The 20,092-nt window shown below is 43.1% G+C and overlaps 1 protein-coding gene across 1 annotated transcript in view; it reads left to right on the top strand.

Annotated features, from left to right (window-relative positions):
- LOC114876430 (chaoptin-like) overlaps positions 1-12,889 on the top strand; it is a 53,801-nt gene extending 40,912 nt beyond the window's left edge. Inside the window, exons 2-5 of the mRNA XM_029187910.2 lie at positions 6,153-6,461; positions 6,922-10,014; positions 10,611-10,954; positions 11,075-12,889. Of these exons, the coding sequence (XP_029043743.1) occupies positions 6,153-6,461; positions 6,922-10,014; positions 10,611-10,954; positions 11,075-11,617 (4,289 nt within the window). The 3' untranslated portion in view covers positions 11,618-12,889. The remainder of the gene's footprint in view (positions 1-6,152; positions 6,462-6,921; positions 10,015-10,610; positions 10,955-11,074) is intronic.
- The last annotated feature ends 7,203 nt before the right edge of the window (positions 12,890-20,092 follow it).

Below are 20,092 nucleotides of genomic sequence, written 5' to 3'. Positions count from 1 at the left end.
GATTCTTCGGAGTCACTTACCAAGAAGAATCTGCCGAAGTGAAAACGTTTAAAACAGGGTAGAACTCGTTTCTCTATCCTTCTCTTCGCGGAAATTGGAAGCTTCTTCGTGGCAACGGAGCTCGCCTTTGCCTTTCTCTCCTACGAGAACAAGGTAAACTGGTTAAAAGCCGATGCGCATCGAGAAGCAATATCCTCGAGAAGTCGATCTCTCTGTAAGAGCCTAGCGATCTCTAGAATTTCGGTTTAGAAAAGAAAAAAACAAGAAGAAGAAGAAGAAGAAGAAGAAGAAGAAGAAGAAGAAGCAATCGTTTCGATCTAGGTTAAAGCAAATGAAATAGTGCCGACCAAACGAAGCTTAACCGATATGCTGCTCCTTGGAATTTGGCTTTCTATTTGGTTCGAAGTTTCTCTTGAACGAACTCCTCCTCCCTCTGCATACCTAGCTTGCCTGTTTGAACGAATCCACCGGAGTATCCTAATCTAAGGGCTGAGATACAAAGGTCGATGCGTCTATTGCAGTTGGGTTGGAAGATCAGACGTGGTGATCCAATATCAGTAATGCATAGAGTATCTTGGATTAACTTTGAAGAGAATTGTTAAACAGCTGATCGCTCAAGATCTTAACACTTTACCTACCTGCGGACTATTCAATCGTCCTTGATGTTCGATAATCAATGTGTAAGCTTCCAAAACTCAATTTTCGTACCTCCAGCATCCCTTACTCTCTTAGAATAACATCTTTTATCCGGCATTTTCCCGAGTCATCGGTCCTTCTCCCCCAGCCTATCACCCTAAGAATTCGAAGAACGAGCCGCAAAGTATCCACACGAAAGGAACTTGTTCGCATCACTGTCGATCGTGAAAGACGATTAAGGAACGGTGTAACACCAAGGGATTCGAGCATCGTTCACCAGCCAATCGTACGAAGATTAATGTTTGAATTGAAAACGCTTCTGGAATCCCAAGTGAAATCCAGCCTTAATAGGCCGGCTTCGAAATACCCTTACGCCTTACAGTTACAACGAAACCTTCGAACCTATGGTAAACAGAGAATGATTCCAGCAAGGTTTAACCCTCTGGCTGCTTGCTCCACCCTTGTATGTTTACCAAGGGGTGTTCGGCAAACGACTAAGAATTATTTTTTCTAAGAATTGTAGACTTTCATAGTGGACAACGAATCGTGTTTAAAACATAAATAATAACACGATTTTAAATTGTCGTTTTAATAATTAAATATGTAGCTGGGGTGTTTATCGAACGTTCGAGAGCTACCACAGCGATGGCCGCGTATTTAATTGGAGTAATAATAAACTGGGAATTGTGTCGCGTACTCGAGCACCGGTTGAAATTACAATTCATGCTTCTCGACAAAATATATTATACAAATAAACACGCGTAAACATCGAGCTTCGATCAACAATCGTAATGGGGTGTAGAGGATATTGGAACAATTCCGTGGAATCGATGGCCCAATTATTATGCTATAATGTGCATTATTTACATTACCTTTCAAAATTATTTATCGTCTGACATATTTTTCTCATATTAACAAAACATTTTGAACAATATTCACTGTAATTAACGTTTGCAATTGAAATGCACATTTGATTATCAATCGCAGTTAAAAATTTAAATAGCTATTTGATTGAAATTTATATTTGAATATTTCAACGTGTTAAACTGGAATCAACGTTACGCTCGATAGTGTCAATCAAGCAGTGTTAATCAAACTAATTGTACGTTACAGGTACATTTTCCACTTTTAGAAATTGAAGCACAACGTGACGTAGATACAATTTACCATCGAGGTTATTGAAAATAAATATGATCAGCAAGAATTGCATCTGGCAAATATTTAAATAGCCTAAATTGTTTTCGAAATTGTAGCCTGACGTCACTCTGGTATACGTATCAATACCGGGAGGAGCTGTTCTGATCGATAGAATTTGCTCGGAATTCTACGTTTGAAGCTGCCGAAACAATTCGTCTCGTTTCGCTTTTGACGTCTGACTGCACCGAACAATATCCCGCCACAGGAAACAATACTTTTACCTTATATTCGTTTTTTCCCTTGAATCACAATCAACGCTTTGGATGAAAAGCGTCGCACAGGGTTGAATCGAACGCAACGAAGACGATGAAAACGAAAGCGCGTGAATGCAAGAGAAAAGCAATAGGTTTTTTCTTTTATTTAGAATTTAGAGGATCTCGTTTACCGGAAGCGAGGTAACCTCGGGAGTTAGCTCGACTGAACGCGATTCAACTTCCGTATTTTTATGGATTCATGGCAGGAAGGAAAGTTTCCTACCGTTTCATCGTGGCTGCCCTATAAAACGCTCGAAATGAAATCTGAATTTCAGAGAAGCAACGGAGAATCGTGTCGATTCTTTTCGATGGAAAACGATTCTCGGCTGCTTTAACGTGGCCGCGAAAACGTCGTTTGCATGGAAAAGCAACTTTCTTCTATCCTGTCTTGGAGCTGAGAAAAATGAATTACTGGATCGAGATTCGGTTAATTGGGAAACGGCTGAAGTTCAACTAGGTCGAAGTTAAGTAACGAATAGGAGTTGAAAACTTTCGTGTTTTTAATTTTAACTTTATTACTGACCAAGTGAGATCAGCCGTATGGATGCCAGATGGTCGACACGATTTCATCACTTATTTCGTACACTTACAAATCGCTAACTTCCAGTCCAACATACTATTCACGGTAAGTTTCAAATTGAAATTACCACCGAGTCGTAATGTTCGTGTCGTCCGTGTCGTCCGTGTCGAAAATCATCCAACGAGTTTGCATGTTGGAACATCTTCATAGTCGTTGAATTTAACTCATAAGTTAGCAGATGGTAACTTTAAATTGCGCTTAAATCACGGAAACAATGTTTTCGAGAAATTTCCCGAGTCCAGAGGAAAGAATTTAAAGTCCCTTTGATTTAAGCCAACCCACTGACCATTCAAAGTACCAGCTTCGTTCTATATTCCCCGTATTCAGGGAATATAACCGTAGAAAGGTGAACCACGCTAGGGACCAGTTTTCCACGTACCATACACCGTGCAACGTGTTTTCGACGCGGCGCTAACCCCTAACCACTTAGCACGCTAAATTGCCGACCCGTGTTCACCGGAGTTTCCTGTGGTCGAAACGCAGAAACTGCGGTTCCCAGTTGCAGCTGAATAAAAACGCTTATTTCGCGGTTTACGGAGCGATTATGGCCACGTTTTCATCATCATCTTAAAGATAATCACAACTAGTGGTTATCAATTTTATCGATCACTATACTGGCTTCTTTTCAAATGAACATTGTATCTTTGTTCGAACGTTAACCGAACTTTAAAAGTTAAAAATACAGCAAACTCGAGGCGGTAGGGTAACGATGATTGACGAGAACAGAAAATATGTTTTTGTTTTTATTAGTACTTATATTCGCATCAATTTTAACTTTAATCCTTCTCTTCTCTGCCGATGCAATCATACACGATTTTCTGCTGCTTATTCTGCAGAAACATAAATAAACCATCAGGTAATCCGATATATTCTGTTTCTTTGTGCAAAACTTGATTTTATGTGTTTCTTCATTTAATACGACACCTGATCCGATCGCATCCCTTAGTCTCGGATATACATATAACCTCCAGCTTTTCTCTGATTATAGACATCTATTGATTTCACATTTCCTTTGACTCTTCACCGTGACTGGCGAAGCTACAGCTTCTCTGCCAGTTCCGATATACTCTCTTGGTATTTCTTATTTCTCGCAAAATGATTCAACCTTCCTCTGCTCGTCTTCTCTTGCACAGTTATCGTTAAGATACTGTATCGTGTAACATTTTATTTGATCCACCCTGTATATTTACGAAATTGAAAATACATACTTTTAATAGAATTATTAAAAATTTCGATGCTTGTCCAAGAAAATAAAACACCCATATCCGTTTGAAATTACATTGCCTCTGTTCCACCTTAACCCCCAGTCCAGCCCTTAGAGGATCAAGCTGCGATCTCTAAAAAAAAAAAAAACGTAACAGACACCTGGTAACAGTTCTGTAGAACCAAACGACGGGCAAGTCGCTCGTAAAAACCGCATGGTATCCATTGTTCCGACTTTTTCTATCCCTCCTGTTACAGATACGAGCGGTGATCGTGAAACGAGGTCGATGGTAGGAGTGGGTCACGGTATAAAACTCTTGAATGGCAAAAACGCTTTTCGCGAGAACGTCGACCTTTATGGGATTACAAGGTCGGTGCATGTTCTCCTTATACCTAAGAACCTTGTACCTTGTACATCACTCTGGAATGGCTGCTTCAATCTCGCTAGAGAAAATGTGAAATGATATTCTTTGGTTTTGTGGTGTTAGTTGTTCTGGATTATTGAAATTATTAATTGGGTAAAATTGATATTTCAAGTTTCAACATTTCTAAACTGCACTTGAGACTTAATACCCCGAGTAGAATTTCTGTTACTACTATGTATAACGTGTTCTATTGTTCAGTATTCTAAAGAGAAAGCTGTCGATCCACGTAATCTCTTTGCATATTGTAAGGAATGTCAGCATCATTCGCAGGTATATCGTACACCTGTCGTTATTCTACAACGATGATCCATGATGCAGCAGATGCAACGGAATGAGGCCGAGAGGCCGCGGCCTACGCAGCCGGCATACATAATTTCGCGATTGTTATTGCAGGAAATCGCTGCATTCAGAATGTGTCTCGTACGGAAACCCGTGTATCCCGGCCACGCTGCACGCCGGAAGATCGCTATTTATGTGATACATTAACAGCAGCTCCCGGTCCATCTGTAGCGGGCAACTGGTCCGCGAAAAGCAGAAATTATTTCGTCGAGCTCGGGACCAAGTGAAGGGAAGTTGCGTTCCTCCGGAAGTATGCTCAACGAATGGGAAATGACGAATGAGGAACGATTACACCCGAGACAGAAAACCGCGAGACTCTGGGAACTGTACGCTGGTGAATTGGAATGAATATTTCGCAAAACTTTAGTAACGAGCAAATAATTCTTATTTTTTACCATTTTTTATCGATTTAATTGGAACGTGTATCGATTTGGTTGTGAAAGAAATTTATGTGTTATTAAATTCTTTCGAAGCTTATGACAGGTATAATTTAACTTTCTTTGAAACACTGTACATAACGTTCAACTTTGACGAAGGGAAAGGAAGGAAGAGAATCGAGCTGGCGGCGGATCCCGCGTTTCCGGTGTATCAAAGCCGGACGCCGCACAGACGGGTGCTCGTTAGAAATCATCGACAACGTCACCGCGGGTGACTATTTAACCGATCCTCTTGATAGGATGTTTCCTTGCAAAATTATTAACAATGGATGATAGCAAACGGAAACGCGGATTGAGACACCGCGACGCGACGCGACGCGTCGCTTCAATCTCTCCGCTCCCTCTGTAACTCCCTGATCCACCTAGTATTAACTAATTCACGTTTAATTAGTGGAGTGACTACTACGCGACACAAGGGTAACTAAAAAGCAACCGCTTGTTTCGCAGTAATTATCCGGTTTTTGATTTCCCCTTCTTCTGTGTTCGCGTCTAACGACCTGTCTACATGCTCCAGGGACTTCCTTTTTTTCTTTTTATTTTTCACCTGCTAATCAGACATTTCGAAATTTTTACGTTGTTCCTAATTTTGCCCCACCTATGGTATGAACGTCAGTATATAATGACGTTGTCATTATGCTAACAAAAGGTATATTAAATCGTTGCATAACTAAACAGTCTCGTTATAATTAAAAGACGGTCGAGCAGGACATCGTAACGGCAGTTTCTCGACTCTTCTTAATATTTTCTGCTTGGCTGGCGGCAGTGAAGACAGATAGGAACGGAGTAAAAAAGAAAAGCTCTCGTAAAGAAGGGTACTATGACTACGGACAGCTTCGTTATATGTAGTTCGAAACACGACATAGCTGCCGTGCGATAGCTGACACCAAACAAGAACCATTAGAGTTTAATAAAGTGAAAGATTGTTAATTTTAAAAAATTGCAATCATTTTTACTTTCAGGCACAATCGATTTTCAGCAAATATTCGTACAGAAAATTTTGTTTCTGCAACGAGTTGTTTCAACGACAAACGAAAGAAGCAATTTCACTAATTTATCATATATGTATATTGGATGATTCCAGGAGGACCTTCGGCAAGCAGAGGAAGTTGCAGTGACGAATGCAGCAGCACGATGACACGTTTAGCGCCGGAACGACGTAGAAGACGGTCGAGCGTCGCGACGCAACACGCCCTCAGGCTGATCCTGCAGATTCTACTGATACAACATTTCTCGACTAGCAAAGCCACCGCTCAGATGGCCGAGTGCCCACCACCAGAAACTATTCCCGGTTGTCCCTGTTACAATTTCGAGGATGGTCTTTTTCTGGAATGCCCTGGTGCCACCGAGGATACCCTCCGGACTACTTTGCAAGGAGTTCTGAATGCTGGTGGTGAGTACACTAGAAAGTACGCTCCGACACGAGGATAATGCAAACTCCCTCGTAAAAACTTTACCGACGCGGCCCTGCTACACGATCCAATTTTCATCTGTTAACAAAATGACTCGACGATAACACGCTAGTAGAGATTGTTATTATACATAATCGGGATAACAGTGTCGCGTTCGCTTGAACTCGCTGTGTGACAGATCAATTAGCATCCAGTGGGTCGTTGTTTCGCGATGGTGTTCTCAACAAAAGCTTTTACTCTTTGAGTTGTTAGTAACCGACTACCCATTTTCACATTGACGTTGAAAATTTGTTCATTTATCGATAATCGACTATTCAAAAAATTGTAACAGCAGCCGCGTATTTTAATCATTTTAACACCGTCCATAAAGTTCGAAGCGAGCACCTAATTCCGCCAAATCTGAATCAGATTAATAGCCGGGCCGTTTACGACCGTTTCCAGGAGCAGGCACGACGGTGCAGTCATTGAGCGTTTATGAGCTGGACAAAACCGTGGAGGAATTGAAAGAGGGCTGCTTTCCGGACGGTTCACAAATCAGGCACCTTCAAATATCTCATTCGTCCCTTCGTGAAATTAGCGAAGGGGCATTCGCGAATCTAAAGGAGAGTTTGGAGTCGTTGGCTCTGGTTTCCAGTCGCTTGCCCCACGTACCTCAAAAATCGCTTGCCGAACTAAAGAAATTGGCCGCCCTGGACCTCGAAGCGAATCTGATACAAGAGCTGTCGTCTTACTGTTTCTATGGATTGAAGTTAATGAAACTGACCTTAAAGGGCAATCAGATATCGAAGATTTCCGAATACGCGTTCGCAGGCCTGGAAGACAGTCTGAGCGATCTAGACCTAGCCGAGAACAAGCTGAAACTGTTTCCCATGGCGCCTCTGAGGAGACTGGAAAGCTTGGCTTCGCTCACTTTAGCCTGGAACGAAATTTCAGAACTTCCAAACGATGGTTATAGTCTGCTAAGTTCATTGTTAATCCTCGACCTCAGCAGCAACAACTTCGAGAAACTGGCTGAAGACTGCTTTAGACCGTGTCCTATCTTGCACAGTCTGTCCTTGTATTACAATTCGATCGAGACCATTCACAAGGATGCATTCGTGTCCCTGAAGGAGCTGGAGTCGATCGATTTGAGCCATAACAAGATCGTATTCCTCGACATAGCTACCTTCAAAGGAAACGAAAGGCTGCGTACCATCGAGCTGAGTCATAATCATATTCATTACATCGGTGGGGTGTTTGCAAGGCTGCCAGAGCTTAGAGAACTTTACCTAGCAGAGAACAATATCCTAGAGATCCCTGGGGATGCGTTCATAGGCAGTGTCAGCCTCGCGGTCATCTACCTTCAGCAGAACGCAATCAGAAGAATTGATGGTAGGGGTCTGACCAGTCTTACGCAATTAGCCCAATTACATCTGAGCAATAACTACATCGAGAAAGTGCCGCGGGAGTTTCTCGAACATTGTGTGATCCTCTCCTCGTTGTCCTTGGACGGCAACAAGATTCAAAAGCTTCAACCAGGCACGTTCCTAAAGTTGCATCAACTCCGTGAGTTGAGACTGCAAGACAACAATATCACTGAAGTGAAGCGTGGAGTGTTTTCACCTCTCCCCTCGCTTCTGGAGCTTCACCTGCAGAACAACGCTATCACAGATATGGAAACGGGAGCTCTGAGAACCCTGAGTAGCCTACAGCACGTCAACCTTCAAGGAAACCAGCTAACTGTACTCGGCGACGTGTTCCAATTGTCCTCTTCTGAATCGTCTTCCGGTGGCAGCTCTCTAGTGTCCATTCAGTTGGACAGCAACGGATTAGCGGTGCTACACAATGATTCTTTGCGTGGCCAGGCGTCAGTCAGAATCATGTGGCTGGGTCACAATAAACTGACACACCTCCAGGCACCTCTCTTCAGAGACTTGCTTCTGGTGGAACGACTGTATCTGACCAATAACTCTATATCCAGGATAGAGGACGGTGCTTTCCAGCCGATGCAAGCTTTAAAATTTCTCGAACTCAGCATGAATAAGCTCAACCACATCACAGCAAAAACGTTCTCCGAATTGCATGAACTTGAAGAGTTGTACCTGCAAGACAATGGTCTCAGACGACTAGATTCGTTTTCCTTGACTGCTCTGAAAAAATTGAAGGTTCTGGATCTAGCCAACAATCACCTGACCGTTCTGCACGATGCAATCTTCCAGGAAGACTTACCCATCAAAACGTTGAACCTAAAGAATTGTTCCATTATGAACGTAGAGAGTGGCGCCTTTCGAGGGCTCAATAATCTCTCCGAACTGAATCTGGATGACAATCTTCTTGCTTCTTCTGCTCTCTTCAACTTACGAATCACTGGTCTACATACTTTATCCGCGTCAGGGAATAACTTTAGTCAGATCTCGGAGCACAGCCTGAACGGACTACCGTCTCTGCAGGAACTGTTGTTAAACGAGGCACAGATTTCTCAACTGCCAGAGATCATCTTCGTGTTGAATCGAAACTTGGCGCGTTTACATTTGAACCGTAATTACCTTCGCAATCTACCACCCGGCATCTTCGATCATCTGTTGTCTCTTCGAGAGATTCGTCTGGACCAGAATCGGTTCCAAGGTATTCCGTATTCCGCGTTAGCCAGTGCCCTGAACCTGGAGATCCTCACTCTGTCCAACAACGAGATCGTGAACGTGGACGTGGCCAGCATTGCCAGTCTGAAGTACCTGAGGGAGTTGGACCTTAGCCATAATCGAATAGAAACTATGTCCGGCTTCGCCATGGCCAACCTGTCGCGCCTCATCTCCGTCGACCTCAGTCACAACCATCTAAACGCACTTCCGGCCAACTTCTTCGCCCATTCGTCGATGCTGCGCCGAGTAGATCTGTCGGAAAACAAGTTCAGACAAATTCCAGCAGTGGCATTGTCTGGTCAGAACCTTCCGGGTCTGGCATGGTTGAATCTGACCAGGAATCCGTTGAACAGAATCCATGATCTTCCATCAGAAGCTAAATACCCTATTCTTCAAGAGGTGCACATATCCGGCACGAATCTCAGCATAGTCACTTCGCAAGACTTTGAGGCATTTCCTGCTCTACTGCACCTGTACTTGGGTCAAAACTGCATCCTGAGAGTATCGCCTGGTGCATTCAGAAGTTTACCCAATTTGCTGACACTGCATCTCGGTATGAACAGCTTGGAAATCCTACCGAAAGAACGACTTCAAGGTATGGAGCACCTGCGGATCTTAAATCTGACGCACAATCGACTAAAAGAGCTCGACGAGTTCCCAGAGGACCTGAAGTCCCTTCAGGTACTGGACCTATCGTACAATCAGATCACGATTGTGGGCAAGGTGACGTTCAAGAACTTGGTCAGCTTGGTGGAACTGCATCTTTATGGTAATTGGATCAACGCTATATCCAGCGAGGCGTTCAGACCTCTGAAGAAGTTGCGGTTGTTGGATCTGAGCAGGAACTACTTGGAGAATCTACCGTTGAACGCGTTCCGACCTCTGGAGACCCAGATACGGAGCTTGCGTGCTGAAGGTAAGTTGTAAACTTCGTTAAAAGGGTTACTAGAGTATTCTAGAGACGGTAAAAGTCTCTAGATAGGAGATGTCTCATTTGTTATTGTGAGTTTTATTCGATGCACAGAATTGAGAATTATTCTATACCTACATAGTATCGAAGCTATCGATCGAAACGAAGTTACTGGTTGTTGGAAATGCAATCATATCGCTGGTCACGTGCAATCGTCTCGAATCGATACTCGCCACTGCACTGGGACAATCAAACACGCTCTGCAATTCCCTCTCATCCTCTTCTCGAGTCTGCAAACTAGTCCTTCACGGAAGTATAATGTCCACCGATTCCCCCCCCCCCCCCCCGTCCTCTTCCCCTCGAAAGACCGCCAAATATAGTAGGTACACCATGGACGCTTGCTGTCCCAGTGTCCACGTGCTGTTTCGGATCGATACTTTGATGGTTTCTGATAGGATTCGATTTCCTCTAAACGCGCTCGACCGTACTCGTCGTTCTTACGTGTCCGTAAATTCGTTGAAATTAATTTCCTGTATAATAGTTCCTGCACAACGACGATGTACAACAAGTTTTAACCAGATCATCCCTGTCGTTGCCTGCAGAGAATCCGCTCCGTTGCAGCTGCGAATCGCAAGAACTCTGGGAGTGGTTGAGAGATCATCAAAAGCTGGTCGGCGGGGTAGGTGGTGGTCGTGGTCGCGGAAGAAACGGTGTTGGGGTCGGTGATGTCGAGGGTGGTCTGTTGAGATGCCAACAACCACCAGAGCTACGGGGTCTGGTTTTCCTTGATCTGGATCCTCACGCTTTCTGTTCTGCTCCGTTGATCCTGAAATTGGCGATACAAGACATTCAGCCATTCTCCGTACTCGTGTCCTGGCAGAGTAGAAACCATTCCGGTCTTCATGGTTACCAAGTGGCCTATCATGCATTGGACAACGTTGAGGAGGTGAGTTTTAGGGTTAAAAAATTATTAACCAGTATCCACTGTATCCACTGTATCCAATAGCTCGACACCTATGTGTCTCGACGAAGACGCGTAAATTTTTTAATTTCATCGGTGTTGCAGGTACGAGTGAAGCTGCTAGACCCTAAGGCACGTTCCGTGAAGCTGACGAAGTTAGCCTCGGATACTCGGTACTTGATCTGCGTGCTCGGTCTGGGCAGCTGGGGCACGTCAATCCCCGAGGACATAGCTTCTTGGCAATGGAACGCCTCTCACGACGACGTGATCGAGAGCTCTGCTCGTCCATCTATGGTGAATTCTCTCACTAGCCGATGTACAGAGGTTAGAACATTGGATGCTCCTGACTCGATAGTGGGAGATGGAACGATGAGCGACAGAGGAGGCTTGGCCAACATTCTGACCAGAAGGTTAGGCCTGATAGTCGGCAGTTGCATGGGGTTCGTGGTGTTTGTCGTGTTGATCTCGGTGCTGGGCTACATGAAGATGAAGAAACAGAGGTCCACGGAGAAGAGGGATCAACCGTTGTCCTCGAACCCGCAGGCATACATGTCGTATAGGCATTTCTCGCTGCAGAGCGGCGACAGAGCCGATAATGCCTGTCCTAGCTTCATCAGCAATATCGGCACCACACCTTTGAACTCGTAGCATAAACCTAAGGAGCTTGATCATCGTGCTGTCGAGATAAAGGCCGATCACAATTGTCCAGGTATCTTTGGCTAGTCACGATTTTCGAGGTAATCTGCGTCTGGGTTCGACACAGAGTTTAAAGTTGCACGTACAGGCTTTTAGACCGAGTCTGGCGCCATTCTGGCGCCGTTCAATTAAGAGAAGTGCCAAAACTGATACGTGTAGATTTGAATAAACACTCGAGGCTCGTTCCCGCGAGACTTGGACGTTCTCGTTTATCAAAACGAACGAAAGTTTTCGATATTGCTCTGGTGTGTGAAGCGTCGAACGTATCAAGGTAGTAGGAGACCAGTCAGGTGCCATCTTATCAGGTGCCAAAATAATCAAAGATAGCAGAGACAGAAATCGAATCGTATCGGTTTGATTGAAATCAGAGAGAAAAAGTGGATGTATAGGGATTCGATGCTATTGCTCACAGCGGTGAGAAACGAACGTTTCCGATGGAACGTTCGTTTCGCTGAAACCGATCCTTCTCGACCATTCGCGTGAACCGAACAACGACGTAAACGGCCCCCTGTTTTTTGGAACATTCGTTATCTCTCCTGTGAAGACTGATTTTTTAAACGATGTTTTTCCCTCATCATTTCGGATACTCGTATATCCTGTGTACGACAGGTGAGGATTTTTTTGTAAATAGTATACAGAACTATCTGGCGACTTAACGATGTTCGTACTGGAGATACTCATATATACGTATTACGATGACTAAACTCGTCCTTTTAGTGCTGCGCAAGCAATATTACAGTTACTCGTATCAATAGTCCCGATGATCAGCACGAAAACTTAATTAAAAGGTCGATCTTTTAGAAGACTCCAATTCGAGTTTCTTTCCTTCGTATAAAATCAGTACTGCCCACAGGCGGCTGTACCGTATGATTTCGCGAACCCCAATCGTGAATTCGGCGGTTAGCGAAACGAGTCTGAGACTTTAGAAATAATCCTGTGGACGGTATTGGTATTGGAGAAATCACGGATTCATCCTTCCGTGTACCCGTAATCGCGTCGTCGATCATCTGGTTGTAACAGGACTTCTCGAACAACGCGACAAAGTAACTCCTGCCAAGTAAACGAGTGAAAGATAGAACAGAAAATCGGCTTCGGGTTGCCAAATGTGTTATACGGTGGCGTTGTGAAAGATGGATTTATTGTATATAGATAGAGAATATGTATACACATAGCGTTCTTTATTATAGCCTAGGCTTTCGGTTAATAAAAATAACACCAAAGCTACCAGTGGATCGTTTCCTTCGCCGAACCTGTTCTACCTTCAACAGGATTCAACGTTCGTCATAGAAGATCAAATAATGTGTAAAAGGTAAGAGGTAAGAGGTAAGAGGTAAGAGGATATTTATCATATCACAAATAGGTGATAAAAAATGATAGTTGGAAGGGGTATATCGTGGTCGTGTAACACGAATAGACGGTATGAAGCAGATGTATGAGGAATTGAACGGTATTCCGAGGCGGATCGACGACGATCCATTAAGTCACATCTCATACGACTAATTAATTAATTATAATGGGGAAGCCGGTTCAAGCTGTTTAGAGCGAGCTTGCGGTTCGCTTAGGTTCCGTAATTAACTCCAGGTCAGGCCGAGTATATCCCAGAGCGTCAATCAGTTCCGATCTGGCACGTCGAAACCAAAACAACCCGCTCCGGGGATGCATCGAATTGCTCGCTGCAATAATGTTCGCTTCAATTCGACTCCGCTACGCGCAATGAATCTATGTCGAAATGTTTCAGGCTATGCATAATTAGTTTTAGAAATCTGAGCTCGGTTATTATCAATTTTATTATAGAATCCGCTTATTTTCTGACAGTCTAAAATGAAAATCCTGTTACACGTGAAACCATGGTTAAACAGGATGGATCGCTAATAACGCATAGTTTCTCGTTAACGCGGATAATCCTCAGTGTTCCGTAAGTTAACTAATCATTTTCAAACTTCATTTTTAATTGGCAACAATCAAGGTAGCAACCCCGAACAATAGAGAAACTAGTAGAAACTTTCTGATTGAATTTTTCGACAGGTACGTCTAAAAAATTGCCAAATTGAATTACCTTGCTTCGTTTTAACGAATAAACAAACTTTCTCATATCCTGTTCCTGTCGGTGAAAATTAAAGCGGTGGTAAATCAAATTTCAGCTAATAATTAATTGCAAAACAAAAGAAAAAAGAGAAGTTTGAACACCGCTTTACTGTCGCGTTCGAGTGTAGATGAAAATTCATTAAATATGGGGTGCCATGAACCCTCGGTCAGCGTTAATAAACGATGGAACGATTTACTTGCTAACCCCGGCCATTCCTCAGCTCGAACGACGCGTTCTAAATAATGGCCAGGGCCATTCAACTCTCCAACGTTCCAGCCGTGGTTCACAGGTCCATTGTGTTATCCTTTCGCTTGGTAGTTCCAAGTGTGCCTATTAATAAGGAGCGCGGCACGCCGTTAGAGCGTAACTGCGCTCCTAGCAGCAAGATACCACAAGCCGCGTCATTCTGAACATGCTCGACGAGAAAATGGCAACTCTGTAGTTCTGGACAGAGTCTATACTCCAAGAATTTGCTACTGCAGCAATTGTATTAGAGCTACCCGTTGCAATATCATTTTCGCCCTTTCCTTCTCTTCCATTGTTTCGCAGTCCTCTCCTTTTTTGCCGTTGAGAAGCTGGAAACTGTTCCGGTAAGAATTTGATTGCGAGATCTTGATGACTCGCATTATGAAATTAAAGAGCTGACAAATGGATTCGTAGAAGTTTTCAACGATTAAAGAGCATGGTAGGGCGTCATTCCGATATGTAAATCATCCAGCATAATGCGTATTCGATTCCGTGTAAACGAAGCGAGCTATGTTTATTTCCCAGTAGATACCGAATAAATATTAATTATCCGGTGTTAGTCGTGCAACGCGTAGCTCGAGCGTTACCGTCCGATTTTATGAAATAAACGTGCGCTGCATTAATTTGCAGGTTTCGTTTACTCACGGATGTATAATTACGTTTTAGAATTTTTACAAAATCTCTGATACAGCATTAAACGTTGGTCCAAGGATCGCGATTGTAGAAATTTTTAAGTGGTCGCGTAACGTTCAATGACTATCGTAATCCCGTTCTCCACGATACGTCAAACATCCGATAACGTTAATCGGCGTAGCTCTTCGATACGTAATCGTGCAACAACCGATAACTTCTGGCAAACGTTTCGATGGTCTGATTTTACGGTTCGTCCCTCGGAATAATGGCCGAAGGAAACGAGATAAATCCACTCGCTCGTATTATAATGGATTAATATAATTCAATAAAATGGACCGGTGCTCGATTAATGCGGCCCGTTGACATTCCCATAGCGTTACGATCGCCACCAGCAACGTGTTCTATCCACCGCCTACCCCCTCGAATTACGAGTAACAACGACGTACCGAGCCACGACCACTCGTTACAATAACTCCATTATGCGACACGCGGATATACACCGTTGTTCGAGCTCATTTCGACGCGGTGGAACGGCTTGTTTCAGGGAACAACCAGCAATGAAGATACACGCTCGCGACCGGATAATCCTGTTAACCTGACGATCGATCTTCTCCACCTTAACCCTTTCCCTATTTAATTAGATTCGAATTTTAGCTAATTCCGCAATGCGAACACGGTGTCGCGCTCGCACAAGGCGTATTTAATCCGTTTTCACAAGCGACAAACCGAAAATACACCTCCGCCAGGCGCAATAACAATATCGATGATTTTCATTGAAATGGAAATCGCGGACAACACGGCGCGACGCGACGCGACGAGCGTGATCGGGAAAATACGATGACGCTGGTCTCTAGTGCATAATCGCGGCCAATCGGATAGAAAATTTGGCTACCCACGCCCCTGGCTACAATTACGTACGTCTAAAAAGCGAATGAACACGTGAAAATTACTCGAAGCTCGTTTACAACAAAAATCTAAAATCTAGATTCAACCCTGCAATCCGATAATTAACAAAACCTCGTTGTACTAAATAAAAATTCTTAACAATTACAATGAAAAAACTTGGAGCGCCCCTTGAATTCTCAAACATAGATTTCAAAGGTACGTTGCAACGACCCTTGAGCCATTTACCCGTTAATTTAATTCCATAAATAATAACAAATTATCCTGGTGCACCAACAGGAAGCGAAACAGAGCAGGGGCTGCGTTTACGTGCGCATGGCCGAATGCACGAGAATGGAGAGAGTAAAATACGCTCGCCTAGTTTTCATCCCTTTCAGTGGGGCCAGTGTGTCATAAAAGAGGCGTACAAAACTCGATGCACCACGAATTATCCTCGTTCAGCAAGGTACGTTTCTAACCAGCTCGCAAACTGGACAATAAAATATTTATGATATGGTCAAAAGTTTTGCTATTTTCACGTTGTCCTAATTTGTTTAATAACTTGTTTCCTGTAATTTGATGCAGAGGATGTAAATTCAGTGCTGGATTCAACCCACATACTATATAGGTATTGATTGTTATGGGCATAACGCGAGAATAATCATAGTAATAATCGTAAGTAGAACTTGGAAACTAGCGTCCACTGCTAAAGGAACATTCATCACGTCCATTTTCTTAATGTATGCACCACCAATATCTCGAACAACAGAGTTTAACGAGACCAGACCAGCCCCTTTATGCGGGAGGACTCTCTCAGACATCGTTTCCGTGACCCTCTCATTGTTGTGCTTTCGAAACGGGCCGGCGCGGCGCGGCGCGGCGACGGGGCTTGGCTTGGTCGCGTTCCTCGCGAGACACTGAACATCCCTGGAACAGGGGTTGAAGAGAGAGAGGGAGGGCTGACGACAAAACCCTGAGGAAGTATTTGGGATTTGGGTCACGCGCCAGGTCTCCAGCGGGATGAAAGGAAGGAGAGAAAGCGTGCCAATGTACAATGGTCCCGTTGATCCATTGACGAGTTACTCGGCTTTTATAGAGCTCGAGACAGTCGCGCGCGAGCCTCTGGTCATGTACGAACGATTAGTCGTGCCATTTAGCTTCATCAAGGGGATCCTATTCCGGTATTTGTCTTTCAACTACAGACACCGAAGGAGGTGTGGGTACCTATTCTAATGTCTGCTAGATGGATTAAGATCAAATGGAAATTGTTAGCCATTCTGTTTAAGCGAAAAGATTGAATCGCTTCAATTTATGCAAATGATCAAACTATGAAGTTCTAAGTAAACGTTTTATCCTAAGATTCGAAGCGTACCCGATCGACCAGATGGAAGTTCCATCCTCGAATCTTGAAAATATGATTATAGGACTGGTAAGATTCTCGACCGGCTCGCAGAGTTTTCTAAACTGTTCCCCAGTAAATGGGCATCGATTCGCATAAAAAGGGAATAGGACAACTTCAGGATCGCGTGATAAACGTCCTATAGCTTTATCTCTTTTATCCTGCCAATCTCTTGAACGTTTCGATTTCTTAAAATTCCGAAGACAAGAATTACGATTCGTACGCTTTCCGAATGCAAATTTTCCTGCTTGAGATAAGAACATCTACGCCTCTAACAAAGCATGATAACATTCTGAAATTCCATTTTAGATTATTGAAAACTTTCCCAATCAGAGAGCTTTAATTAATTACAAGGTGTACTAAACTTTCTATCAATTCTATCAATCTCCAAGTTTTCATCTGAGAAACAAAGTATCAGTTCTGAACAACATTTTCCCTCGGTTCTGACGTCGACGTTTTACCTTCTTTTTCTCTTTTTCCTTTTCATCCACGACCGTATATTAAGCTTCGTTTACATTTTAAAGAAAGACGCTCGAGCGGAGCGTGCAAAACACGACGCGACGCGACGCGATGCGACGCGACGTCCGTTTCATCTCGCGGCAGCTTTCCAACTTTACGATTGAATAAAGAAAATTCTCCGGGACGCGACATTTACATTATTGAACGTAAACACACGGCATAATGAGAGACGTAGCCGCCCGCCTGGGACAACGTTACAACCTCCTCCCCAAAAACTCCCGATATTACAAAATTCGTCGGCTAAAAGGATGTTTCTCGCGCGTTCTCTGGTCCAGTTCTCGAATTCCTTGCTACACGGTGTTGTCTGATAAAATAGCGCCTTAGGGACGGCCGTTCCGTAGCATAGCGTAGGAATTTATTTTGCAACTATGATCGTGTAGCAAAACACACAGTGTATTACTACAGAAGACTGAGTGTTATGAAATAGACGCTTGAAAATATGAGAATTTCCGTAGCTGTTTCATTCGAGTTGTTGAGAACATTTTTAATCGTTAAAAGAAACGCAAGATATTAAAATGTGAGAAGAGAAATTTTTCATATTAATTTCGTAATTGTTGAAATATTCCACGTTATTAAAAAGAAATTTAAGAATATAAAATTTGTCGTATTTGTTAAATTGAAATAACAGAAAAATTTATCGTTACATTCGATTATTGTCTTTCGTAGAAAATTTCTCTGGCTGAATGTTAACAAAATATTGACGTTATCCTTAGGAACACGGCCCAAAGGAAAACGTAAAACGCAGACGCGCATCGTATAGAGGGCACCGGTTAGAAGTGAGCAAAGACCTAGAGCGAATAAATTCAGAATCCGAGGAGAAAATAAACGGCAAATAAGAGGTGCACAGCAAACAGCCTGCCTTTTGAGGCTCCGAGGGCAGGCAAAGACAATTTAAACCACTTCTGGTCTGCGGCCTTAGACTGTGCTTTTCATCCCGTTTCCAGCGGTAAATTAAAAGAAACACGCGCGTTAGAACAAACAGAAGGAACAGCCAGCAGCTGGAAAACACTTGAACCTTTTAATAAATATGTAACTTTAATTCTGCATCGCTGAACGTTCGTAAACTTGTTTAAATTAAAAAATTTACATCTTTTTGTAATGGCGATTTACACGTAACGAAATTTCTGTTTTCGCTCGAACTGATCGTGAATGCAAAAGAATGTTGGAGCGATACAGAGTTGACACATCGGGCGGCAGAGACCTTTGGCGCGCAGGAAATTCAATGAGCCTCAAACAAACATTTCCGGTTCCGTAACGATGCATTCGGCAGAGCAGACGGCACATGCAGAGTCGAGCAGTCGGTGAAACGGAGGTGGCGGCTTTTGTACCCGGTACAAAGAGGATCCCCTCTAGCTGTGAGATTACGTAAAACGACACGTGTCTGTCTCGTTTCTCGATCGTAACTGCTTCACGTTCAACTCTTTCTCGCGAAATATTCGCCAAGCTTTTCTTTACCTTGTCGTTCTCTTCTCGAACAGAACACCTTGAATATTTTTCTTCTCTCCACGGCTTTCAACCTACACCCTTCCATTCGGAGAATCGACTCGTTTCTCTCCCTTCTTTGAACGAAAGAACGTGTACAAATATTGTTTTGTCTGAAAAAGACCGTCTTTTCGGAAACACATGCTGGATCCAATGGATTAAGGTATCCAAGTTTCAGTGAATTGTATTCACTAGTTGCGTAATCCAGCTGTGTGGCATAGGGGTAATTAGTAATATAGTTTCTACCTTTCTCCGAGCTGTGTGTGGGTTTGTTCTAAAAGTTTTAAGGACAGCTGCCTAAATGCCAACGCACCACTCACACCTGAATAAATACAACGTTACTCATCTTAATTGCAAATAATTTGCAAACTTACAATATTTCATTTTATTTACCGGATTTCGTATGGATTCTTCGTTATTCCATTCACGAATATTTAAAAAAAAAATGTACGATGAATTTGGAACAGTCAAATCCCATTTGCAAAACTTTAAATTGAAACCTGATTTTCGATTAACAAGCGAACGTTCGCTAATACAAATTTTTCCGATAGAAAGTCCGAGTTTTTGCCTGGGAATAAACGCAACCGATCGATCGAACGAGAAATAATTTACGACCGAAAATTTCAATTCCATAAATTGCTTCCAGGTAAATAACACATATACGATGAAACGTTGCATTACGTCATGATGTGTTGTAATTTACATTTACGCGTTCATCAAAATTACATAGCAGCGACAGAGGTGAAGATTGAACGAGGAAAATTTATGCGTACCGTGACCATGCGATAAAATGAACCACGTCAGCTTGTAACTCGCTTCGTTTACCTTTATTTTATCGCATCTCATACACGTTGATCGCGTTAATTCGTTTCATTCTTCAATTTTATTATAATATAATAAACGAGGTAATCGAGCATGTATAACAGCTGAAATCGAATAATCGAATTGAACAGTTTCGACAGTTACAATTTCATAGTCGGCAAAAGTGAAACGAGGAGGAAGTTCGGTTTGAACGAGGGGTCTCATAAACCCCTTGATCAAATAGGGGCAACTTTCAATCGGAAGTGCTCTCCAAGCGAACCGCCAGCCTCCGTTAAGAGCGAAACACAATCCGCGTTACCAAGAAAGTCGTCGAAAGTTCGAGTTTTTTAAGTTCCTCTGTTGAATCGAGGCAGAGATT

Source organism: Osmia bicornis, chromosome 8 (assembly GCF_907164935.1).
Source record: "Osmia bicornis bicornis chromosome 8, iOsmBic2.1, whole genome shotgun sequence".
Taxonomy (NCBI): Eukaryota; Metazoa; Arthropoda; class Insecta; order Hymenoptera; family Megachilidae; genus Osmia; species Osmia bicornis.
This window is presented reverse-complemented; position numbering and strand designations above follow the sequence as displayed.